Source organism: Sarcophilus harrisii, chromosome 5, assembly GCF_902635505.1.
Source record: "Sarcophilus harrisii chromosome 5, mSarHar1.11, whole genome shotgun sequence".
NCBI lineage: Eukaryota > Metazoa > Chordata > Mammalia > Dasyuromorphia > Dasyuridae > Sarcophilus > Sarcophilus harrisii.
Window position 1 is genome coordinate 110751337 of NC_045430.1, and position 11696 is coordinate 110763032.

General features: G+C 38.1%; 1 protein-coding gene across 3 annotated transcripts in view; it reads right to left on the minus strand.

Moving 5' to 3' along the window:
* The window catches only part of RERG (RAS like estrogen regulated growth inhibitor), a 95945-nt gene extending 84674 nt beyond the window's left edge, over window positions 1-11271 (minus strand). The window contains exons 1-2 of one of the 3 annotated variants that reach the window (XM_012550693.3): window positions 11189-11271; window positions 96-271 (exon numbers count right to left, since the gene is read on the minus strand). In XM_012550693.3, coding sequence (XP_012406147.1) covers window positions 96-156 — 61 coding nt within the window. In that variant the 5' untranslated portion in view covers window positions 157-271; window positions 11189-11271. Of the gene's footprint in view, window positions 1-95; window positions 272-10343; window positions 10711-10747; window positions 11088-11188 lie in introns of those variants that run through there. The other 2 variants (XM_031938341.1, XM_031938340.1) reach the window with 2 other exon arrangements.
* Window positions 11272-11696: the final 425 nt, after the last annotated feature.

Here is an 11696-nt window from a genome sequence, read left to right on the forward strand (position 1 = left end):
ATTTTTTTTGGATATTATAGTGTGTCATATGGGAAAAAGAAGAATCATCTTTCACATCTCATTCACAAGGTAGAAATGATGGTAACAAATCTTACCTGATTTCCCCACACCTGCTCGGCCAAACACTGCCAACTTAACTTCTGCACTCTTAGCCATACTGGAATAAGGCAGGTAACGTGCTTTTCTCAAGAAAAAGCAATTGCAAAAATCAGTTTGGCTTTTGTCTTCAGCTTCACCATATCATGGCAAACTTTTGTATGTCCTGTGATCCCTAAACAAAAGAGACATCATTAAAGGGGAAGGCAAAGCCAATTTTAAGGTAGTAAGTAATCTCTATGTTAGATTATGTTTGTACCTACTGAATACATAATATACTTTCAAACTGGGAGCATTAGTTGAGAACACTTTCAAGGTATTAATTTGGGCTACATAATGTATCTTCTTGGCAATAGAGACAGACATCCTTAGAGCAGCATACATTCACAATTCATTTCATGTTTTAATTTTCTTCAAATACCTACTGAGGGCTGGTGGTGTTGTTTTCTTAAGGTCACATTATAGAGGGGGTTCTTAACCTGGCTCTGATGAACATTTTTTAAAAAATTTATTTAATATTTTCCCCAGTTACATTTAAAATATTGTTTTACATTTGTTTTTAAAACTTTTGAGTTACAGATTATCTCTTATCTCCATCCCCAACCCCCATTAATAAATCACATGTGAAGTTATGAAAAATATTTCCATAAAAGTTATCTTGAGAAAGAAAATATAGATTTCCCACCCTATAAAAAAAAAAACCTCTCAAGAAAAATAAAGTTAAAAAAAGAGAAAGAGAGCATACTTCAATCTGTATTCAGATACAATTAGTTTCTTCTCTGGGTATGAATAGAATTTTTTATCATAAGTCCTTCTGAGCAGTTGTGGATCATCATACTGCTGAGAATAGCAAACATTGCTATTAATTTGTATAAAGTACATTGCTATTAATTTGTGTAAAGCACATTTCACTTGAGTTCATGGAGGATTTTTCAGGTTTTTTTTATGATAGCATCCTGCTTATCATTTCCCATAAAACAATAATATTCCATTCTGGAGAGCTGTATTTGAAAATCCTTGAGCTCAGTTTGGATATAAGAAAGATGCAAGGTCTCTTCCCAAAGACACAAATCCTAGAGATTCTCTCCCAAATACGTAGCAAATAATAACCAAACTTCAAAGGAGCAGATACATATATCGTGACTTCCAGTACTAGGAAAGTACAGGAACCAGTCAAAATACTGATATGAAATGTTAACAAGAAAATATGCTATTCTTACATTACTTTTTTCCCATGTGAAATAGCAAGTTTTCTCTGTGATATAAAGATCTTATTTGCTTGAATAAACTAGTCAAGTCTAGTATTACAATTTGACTTGCCTAAGTTTTCTTTGTTATACTTGCTTTTCCTCACCATCTTGCTCTGTACTCCATACCAGTTGCTGATATTCCATGATAATCACATACTACAATTTATTCATCCATTTCCCAATTGAAGGGTATCCCACTGATTTCCTTTTTTTCCCCCTGGGAAGAGAGCTGCTACAAATATTTTTTACATATATGTCCTTTCCTCTTTAAAAAAAAAAAATCTTTTGGTATTCATGCCTACTAGTGGTATTGTTAAATCAAAGGATATACATGAATTTCTAGCCCTTTGGGCGCAGATCACATCTTTTGATTATTTGTCAATTGGAGCATGGCACTTATTTTTTATAAATTTGACATAGTTCCCTCTATGTTTGAGAAATAAGGCTTTATCAGAGAAACTTGTTTCAAAATTCTTTTTACAATTACTATTGCTAAATGTATTCCTCCCCAATTAATTCTCTTTTGTCTCCTTTCACCCTGCTTTCCTCAAAAATGGTTTACTAGTGACTACTTTTCTGCTCCACCAATATGCTCTTTTATCACCCCCACTTCCCATATTCCATTCCCTTCCTATTATCCTGCAGGGTAAGATAGATATCTATACCCATATTGAGTGTGTATGTTACTTCCTCTTTGACCCAATTCTTTTTTTCCTGAGGTAATTGGGATTAAGGGACTTGTTCAGAATCACATAGCTAAAAAGTATTAAATATCTGAGGCCAGATTTGATCTCAGGTCCTCCTGACTTCAGGGTCAATGTCTTTGATTTATTTTTACTTTTAAAATTTATATATATATATATATATATATATGTATATATATATATATAATTTTCAAGATATTGTCATTAAAAAACAAATAGAAAACAATTCATTATGTTTATTTTATTAAAGTTCCTTATTAAGCTTATTATGTAGTTTTTTGTACAAAACAGACATAAATAATTAACAGATATTATCATTTGAAGCATGGCTCTTTATTTTTTTATAAATTTGACATAGTTCCTGTTTTTTGTTGTCTGCTCATTTTCCTAGTCTATTTGATTTGAACTTAGGTCCTCCCTTTGGGACCAATGTCTTTGATTTATTTTTATTTTTTAAATTTATATATTTGCTGAGGCAATTGGGTTTAAGTGACTTGCCCAGGGTCACACAGCTAGGAAATGTTAAGTGTCTGGGGCCTTATTTGAACTCAGGTCCTCCTGACTTCAGGACCAATGTCTTTGATTTATTTTTATTTTTATTTGAAAAAAAATATATACATATATTTTGGTGAGGCCATTGGGGTTAAGTGACTTGCCCAGGGTCACACAGCTAGGACATGTTAAATGTCTGAGTCCTGATTTGAACTCAGGTCCTCCTGACTTCAGGGCTGGTGCTTTATCCACTGTGCCACCTAGCTGCCTCAGGACGAATGTCTTTGAGCCAATTCTGATGAGAGTAAAATTCACTCACTTTCCCTCTCTTCCCCCTCTTCCCCTCCACCGTAAAAGCTTTTTCTTGTCTCTTTTTTGTGGCAGATAATTTGCACCATTCCTCTTCTCTGTTTCCCTTTATCCCAATACATTTCTCTCTCACTCTTTTTTAAAAGATATAATCCCTTCATATTCAACTCATACCTATGCCCTATATCTATATATACTCCTTCAAAATATCATAATAATGAGAAAGTTTTAATGAGTTACAAGTGTCATTCTCCCACACAGGAATGTAAACAGATAAACCTTATCAAGTCCCTTATGATAACATTTTCCTGATTACCTCCTTATGCTTCTCTTGCTATTTGAAAATTGATATCCTAGCTCCACTGCACTCTGGAATATCATATTCCAAGGCCTCCAGTCCTCTAATGTAGAAACTCTTAAATCTTGTGTTATCCTGACTGTGGCTCCACTAATATTTGAATTGTTTCTGGATAATTGAAAAATTTTCTCCTTGACGTGGGAGTTCCAGAATTTGACTATAATATTCCTGGAAATTTTCATTTTCATCTGAGGAGGTGATCAGTGGATTCTTCCAATTTCTAGTTTACCCTGTAGTTCTAAAATATCAGGACAGTTTTCTTTGACAATTTCTTGAAAGATGATGTCTAAGCTTTTTTATTTTTGTATTATGACTTTCAGGTAAACTAATAATTTTAAAATGAATTCTTCTGGATCTATTTTCCACATCAGTTGTTTTTCCAATGAGTTTATTTCATAATCCCCCCCCATTTTTCATTTTTTTTGGCTTTGTCTTATTCTATCTTGATTTCTCATAAAGTCATTAGCTTCCATTTGCTTAATTCTAATTTTTAAGGAATTATTTTCCTCAATGTGCTTTTGTTTCTCCTTTCTCAATTGGCCAATTTTACTTTTTAAAGCATTCTTCTCCTCATTTGCTTTTTGTCTTTTCTTTTGCACCAATCTCAATTCTCTTCCCAATTTTTCTTCTATTTTTCTTACTTGATTTTCAAAATCTCTGAGCTCTTCCATGGCCTGAGCCCAATTCTTATTTTTCTTGGAGGCTTTGGATGTAGAAGCTTCAACTTTATTATCATCTTCTGAGTGTGTGTTTTGATCTTCCTTGTTACCACAATAACTTCCTATAGTCAGAAACTTTTTTGTTGTCTGATCATTTTCCTAGTCTACTACATAGCTTTTAACTCTTTATTAAAGTGGAGTTCTGTTCCAGAATGGAGAGTGCACTGTTCCAAGCTTCGGTGATTTTGTGCTGCAGTTTTCAGAGATCCTTTTAGATACCTGACCACAAGCACTCTTTTCTTCCTTGGAAATGGTAGGAATGTCACTGCTCCTCTGTAAGATCAACAGAATTCTGCTTTGCTGCACTGGAGCTGGGGCTGGGGTGGGGGGGCCAGGCCCTGCGGCTAGGGTTGTTACCCTGGTAGAGTCTGCACCAGAACTGCATATTGGACTCCCACCTTTGTGTCACAGATCTTTCCTGTTGTCCTTCTAATTTGCCTTCCACTGAAAATATTCTACTCTATCTTTTTGGGTGTTCAGATATTCTAAAATTTGTTTAGAATCATTTAAAGGAATTTGCAGCAGTTTGAGAGAGAGGTTGGGCAAGTTCCTATCTTTACTCTGCCATCTTGGCTCAGCCTTCACTTCATTCACTTTCTGAACTTTTAAAGAAGATTAATAGCTGTATTTTGATAAGATTGGATTCCTTTGTACTTTTTTATTTTATGGTATGCATTGAAAAATATTATTTGAGAAGGGGTCTACCTGTATAAACTACAAAAGATATATGAAAGAAGATGCTATCCATATCCAGAGAACGAGCTGAAAGATAAAAGTAGCTATAGAATGATTTTACATATACACATACATATACACACACGTGTGTGTCTAAATAGTAGCTGTTGTTATGGTAAGGGAAGGGAGGAAAAGGGGAAAGGAAAGTTACATAACTTTATTATACATTTAAAAGGAATAGCAAGTTGTATATAAAATTATCTTTTTTTCCCCTATTCTGTGTTATGGAAATGTTTATTTTATTTCTTAAGTTTAGAATCAAATAAATAAAATTTTTTAAAAGATATCCAAACACTCTACCAGACTGCCAAAGGAGTCTAAAAAGACTAAGAATCCCTGCATTATAAAGTAGACAAGATTCACACTAACATTCCCAGAGGTCAAGTGACCTTGCCACAATTACATGATATACAAAATAGCAAGGTTTTTTATTTAATGTTTTATTTGAGGAAAATTACCTCATCAAATATGAAGCTGTCCTAGGACAAGTAGAAATGTGAGGGTTAAATTCTGATTTTACTTTTTTCCACATTATCTGAAACAAGTAACTTTGTCCTATAGTTGACTATCTAAAGACCTATCACACAGGAAAGAAAGAAACAAAAGTAACTCTTATCTGTTTGGTTTCTCTAGTTCAAAATCCAAAGCAGATAAAATAATCTCAACTTTTCTCCTTTCTACAGCAAAGCAATCCTTTCACACTTCTCAAATTGATTTTTGTTCTTTCAGTCACCACAGAGGTTATTGCAAATCTTTTCATCTCTTCTCAAACCTTCCACAACAGCCTCTTCCATCATCTTCTCATCTGAGACTCTTGCCTTATTCTTCACAAGACAAATAGCCCATTTCCAAGAGCTTCCTTTTCCCCTGTCCTCCTCAAAGTATTCAGATGCCTCCAACCATCTTGTCCTCAACTCCTGAGTAAACTTCTCTATATGCACCTTTAATCCCATTCCATTCTTCGGATTACCCCTTCTATCATTCCCACTCATTTATCTTCTTTCTTATTGTCCACTGATTGCTTCTCTGCTGCCTAGAAACATTCCCATGCCTTTCACATACTTAAAGAATCCCTCTTTTGATCCAAGCATCCCCATAAGGTTTCCCTTTATCTATTCTTTCTATAATAGTTAAACTTGAAAAGGCAGTTTGTAGTCAGTGTTCTCACTTCTTTTCCTCTCACTCAATTCTTTTAAATGCTCTGTAATCTAGTTTTTGACTTCATCTTTCAACTGAAACTGCTCTTTTAAAAGTTAACAGTATTCTCTCAATCAACAAATCCAATGACTATTTCTCAGTCCTGATCTTTTTATAGCCTTTGACACACACATTGATCCTCCTTTTCTCTTGGATATATTCTTCTCTCTAGTTCTCTGTTCCTCGTCCTAACTATTCCGTCTCAGTCTCCTTTGCTAGATTTTCATCTTGGTCATGCCCATTAGTCCTAGAAGTCCCCAGGGTTCTATCCTGTTCCTTTTTTTTCTTTTCCCTGTATACTGTTTCATTTGGTGATCTCATCAGCTGTCATGGCTTCAATTATCAACTATTTGTAATAGGTGATTCCTAAATCTATAATCTATTCCTGCCTCCTGACCTTCAGTTTCATACTGCCAACTTGCCATTGTCTTTGACTTTTAAAGCCCTTTATAATTTAGTCTCACCTTAACTTTCCAGTCTTCTTATAGTTTACTCTGTTCCAAACTCTAGAATACAGAAATACAAGTTTATTTATGGTTCTCACATATACCAATCTATTTCCTACCACCATGCTTCTTTCCTTCCTTCCTTCCTTCCTTCCTTCCTTCCTTCCTTCCTTCCTTCCTTCCTTCCTTCCTTCCTTCCTTCCTTCCTTCCTTCCTTCCTTTTTTGCTGGTTGTCTCCCACTCCTGGAATTCTCTCCTTCATCTGTGCCTATTGATTTCCTTCAAGACTGCTGAAACCCTATCTTCTGCAGTAGGGTTTTCCTATTCCTCTCTCTCTCCCCCACACTCCATCTCTACTAGAGACTTTCCTCATCTCATCGTTCACTTTTTTTTTTTACACAATATTTCCCTAATTAGAACATAAGCTCCTTGAAAGCAGGATCTGCATTCCTCTTTTATATTGTCTAATTGTTTAAAAGTATTTCTTTATGTGATGGGCAACTGGATGGTACAATGACTAGAATGCTGAACTTAAAATCAGGAAGACTCCTTTTCCTGAATTCAAATCTGGCTTTAGACAGTTACTAGCTGTGTGATTCTGGGCAAGAAATGGAAATCTATTTGCCTCAGTTTCCTCATTTGTAAAATGAACTGAAGAAGGAAATGGCAAATCATTCTAATATCTTTTCCAAGAAATCTCAAATGGTGTCATAAAAAGTCAGCTATGACTGAAAAACAACCAAACAACAATTTCCATATATTGAGGCAAAAATCTTCCTTCCTGATATATTTACTCCTTGATCCAAGTTCTATTCTCTAGAAACAATGTTTACTCCCATTTTTTTTACATGAAAATCCTTCAAAGATCCAAGAACACAATTGCATCTTCTATGTCCAAGTTAAAGAGAAATAGTCTAGTCTAGGGTGCAAAGGGCTGAAACTTCATGCACTGAGGTTCGGACAAGCAAGCACTTAAGGCTAATTACCAATTGGACAATACTCTATTAGCATTTGCTTGGAAAATAGCCCACCCCACCATTCTGTACTGGCTCGATGGGTTGGTGTATAGGGAGGTTGGGAGGAGGGAAAAGGGTGGAGTAAGACAAGCAAGGATGACTCTGGGCAGTAGAAGAAAGAGGAGATTCCTGTGTCCACTCTCCCTCCTCTCCCTTCGACAAAGAATAAAGATTAAGGACTTTTGCTTATCCTGACTCTGGCTGATTCTAAAGTATCCAGGGTGCTAACGTGGTCTTCACACTAGGAAATATAGAATCAGCTAAAGGGCAGGAAGACCTGAGTTCAAGATCCACTCCTAACAAATACTGGCTGCGTCATCCTGGGTAAATTACTCAACCTCTCAATGTTCTCTTCAGCTTCATTTGAATATCACTTTTAGAGAAATGTGCTGTATTGGTAATCTCCTCACCTGAGGATTTGCTCTGACAATGAAATTACAAGTCCAATACTATATTTGTATATCCCTCCTAAGTCTTTTCTGTTTCATAAGCTAAATATTATCAATTCCTATGATTTAAAATTCCTTTACCATCTTGAGTGTTTTGGGGATGTTGTCTAATTTATTGATATGCCTTTTAAAGTGTTGTACCTGGGACAATACAATAATACTCTAGGGCAAAAAACAATGAGTCTATAACTTCCTTTGTTCTAGACATTCCTGTTATTCATTCATTAGTTTCCAGCAGATTTATTACCAACTTGTTTGTATTGAATTTGTACAATAGGGATGAGGGTAACCTGGGATTAAATTTCATGTACTCCCAGACAAATAAACTCCCTTAAACTCTACTAAACCCAAGTCATCAGGAATTGGCCCCAGGTCTTCTAGTTTTCTACCCACTACCCCACACTGCCTCTCAGTTGAATTTTTAGGTAACTATCTTTTCACATGAACTATTTTAGTCAAATTCAATATCTCTCAATATTTATTTGTTTTTTTAAATCAAGTGCAGGACTTGGCATTATCTTCCTGCTTTCCTAACCTGTCAATATCTTTTAAAAACTCAATTCTATTGCATATATTTGAACAATATTAGACTGCTTGCTATTTTGGGGAGAGGGTAGGGAAGAGGGAGAGAGAAAAATTTGGAATACAAGGTTTTGCAAGGGTGAATGCTGAAAACTATCTTTGCATGTGTTTGGAAAAATAAAATACTATTTTAAAAAGCCTCAATTCTAGTTTTCAACCTAGTAGGCAATCTTTTTTACAATCTGCAATTTTTCAGAAAACTTTGCATTTATTAGTAATTACTTAAAGAAGAACAGCATTTTCAAAAGTAATGGCTTGAAAAAAGTGAAAATTTCTGAAAAAAGTTCTGTAATGGTAATGATGAGTTTATTATTCATTTGTGCTTTTACATATGCATATATATGCATAGGGTATATATGTGGTATTGTCCTAACATATATAATTCAACAAAATCTCTATTTTTAAGTTTTTAGTCATGCACTTACCACTTTTTAAATGCAAGATCAAAAGAACTATATTACCATTGCTAATATGTTACTATCCTCTACTTAGGGAAAGTTGCCTTAATTAAAAACAAAGCAAAACAGAATTTCAAGAAAAGCTGTTAGCATCTGTTCTTTGTTCAATTCCTTACCTTTATCTAAAAAGGTCTTCTTATTTTATCCTTTTTTGGCCATAATCATTCATGGGGAATGTTACCAAAAAGGACCTCAACCATTATCAACATCTTAGAAGTAATCCTGTCCAGTTCCTCTTTTTCTAAATGAGAAATGGAAACCCAAGCTCATCCAAAGAGTAAATTAGAAAATCTGGATTCAAATCTAGGTCCTCTGCTTCCAAGTCTAAGATTCAGTCCATTGCACTATGGAACTAACTAGTTCTATGTTTCCATAGAGAAAGTTCTGCAAAATATGTTTCAATCACAAAAGTAGCAAATGAGAATTTTGCTTGAAAAATAAATCTGATGCATTGTTGGTGGAGTTGTGAATGAATCCAACCATTTTGGAGAGTAGTTTGGAACTATGCTCAAAAAGTTATCAAACTGTGCATACCCTTTGATCCAGCAGTGTTACTACTGGGATTATATCCCAAAGAGATTATAAAGAAGGGAAAGGGACCTGTATGTGCACGAATGTTTGTGGCAGCCCTTTTTGTAGTAGCTAGGAACTGGAAACTGAGTGGCTGAATAAATTGTGGTATATGAATATTATGGAATATTACTGTTCTGTAAGAAATGACCAACAGGATGATTTCAGAAAGGCCTGGAGAGACTTACACGAACTGATGCTGAGTGAAACGAGCAGGGCCAGGGGATCATTATATACTTCAACAACAATACTATATGATGACCAGTTCTGATGGACCAGGCCATCCTCAGCAACGAGATCAACCAAATCATTTCCAAGGGAGCAGTAATGAACTGAACCAGCTATGCCCAGAAAAAGAACTCTGGGAGATGACTAAAAACCATTACATTGAATTCCCAATCCCTATATTTATGCACACCTGCATTTTTGATTTCCTTCATAAGCCAATTGTACAATATTTCAGAGTCTGATTCTTTTTGTACAACAAAATAACGGTTTGGTCATGTATACTTATTGTGTATCTAATTCATAGTTTAATATATTTAACATCTACTGGTCATCCTGCCATCTGGGGGGGGTGGGGGGTAAGAGGTGAAAAATTGGAACAAGAGGTTTGGCAATTGTTAATGCTGCAAAGTTACCCATGCATATAACCTGTAAATAAAAGGCTATTAAATAAATTAAAAAAACATAAAATTAAAAAAAAAAGAAAAATAAATCTGAAACATAAAATATATGAATGTTTATATATGGATCGCACACATTGCCCACACTAATTAACGGCCAACATTTCAGGCAAAGTTGTACATTTTTTACACTCTTTGGTTTGTATTTCATGAACATTAGCATCTAATATTTCTTTCCCACAGTATTTAGAAAGCCAAATATTCCAATAACTTCCATCTAACCCCAGTGACAGGAATTTCACAGAGGAATGAGAAGATCTCTCTCTTATTTATTACCTCATGAAGTTACAGCTGGTTATTGTCAAGCTCATGCCATGTTTCAGGAAATAACTGATGGGGGAGACATAACGGTGACTGACAGTGGCTCTTCAAAATTTCATTTCTCACAATTAAATCAGACATCTCACTTTTCAGCAGTCAAACGGCGAACATGGATGTAAGTTCTGTTTTAATAATCTCTATTTTATGTCCTTTGGTTCCGAGTGCCTGATGCTTAAAACAAATCATATTGGAAGAGATGCCATAAAACGCAGATCTAGGAAAACTAGTTTATTCTGAGCTTTAGTTTCAGGAGGGCGCTGACTGATTCAGGAAGGAGGCAAAATACTTTTTAAAAATGGACATTCGTTATTTGGAGGACCACAGGATGTAATGCAATTTAACAATTAGTAAGCACCTACTGTATGCGAGGTGCCGCGCCAGGCACTAGGGATGCAAAGATGGGACACGATATCGCCCCTAATCTTTCTCCTGGGGATAAATCCGCAGCAGGAATTTCCGCGCGGGGCGTTTGTTGCGTCGCACTGCCTGGGGGCAGACGGCCAACCTTCCGACCGCACGATCGTTGCTACTCTTTGCGCCGCCGTTCACGCTCCCGCACGGCCGCCGGGCATCTCCCGTGGCCGCAAACGGGGCGATGCCCGCGGCTGCTGCGGCCGGGCTAAAACGAGGTGTGCAACAGGTAACGCGCGGGGCTCACAAGCGAAGGCCCTCGGGGGCGCCTCCTCCCCGTGCACCCGCTCCCTGACCGGGCGCAGCGTCCCCCCGGAGGGCGGCCCCGAGCCGGCCGGGGGAGCCGCCCGCGCAGCCCGCAGGAAGCCCCGCAAGTGCGGGACGCTTACCTCTGCCCCGGGCAAGTTGGGGCCGGCGAGGGGCTCTTCCGCGCGTCTCTCTCCAGCCCCGTGCGATCCTGCGCCGCTCGCGGGGGCCCGCGGCGTCGCGCTCAGCGCCCAGCCGCAGTGTCCGGGGCAAAGGAGGCGGGAGCTGCGGCCATGGCGGGAGGGACCTTCCGTGCGCCCTCTCCGCCGCCGAGCGCCGCAGACGCTGCCGCAGGGTGCCTGGGGCCGCGCGACTCGGGCCGTTCTCCGCCGCGCGCCTGGCTGTCCCTGCGTGCGCAGCGGCCCTGCGGCGCCTCGGCGCGGGCCTGCGCTCAGCGCCGCGCGCAGCCTGCCCTCCCGAGGGAGAGCGCCCAGGGCTCCCGGCAGCTTCCCGAGACCCGGGTCGGGAAAGGGTCTTGTCGGTATCCGCTGCCGTCTCCTTCCGAAGGGCACGCAGGGGTGCGGCGCTTTCTTCAAGCGAGGCCACCCAACATTTATTAGTGCCCGCGTGTACCGGGCGCCGGGCCGGGCT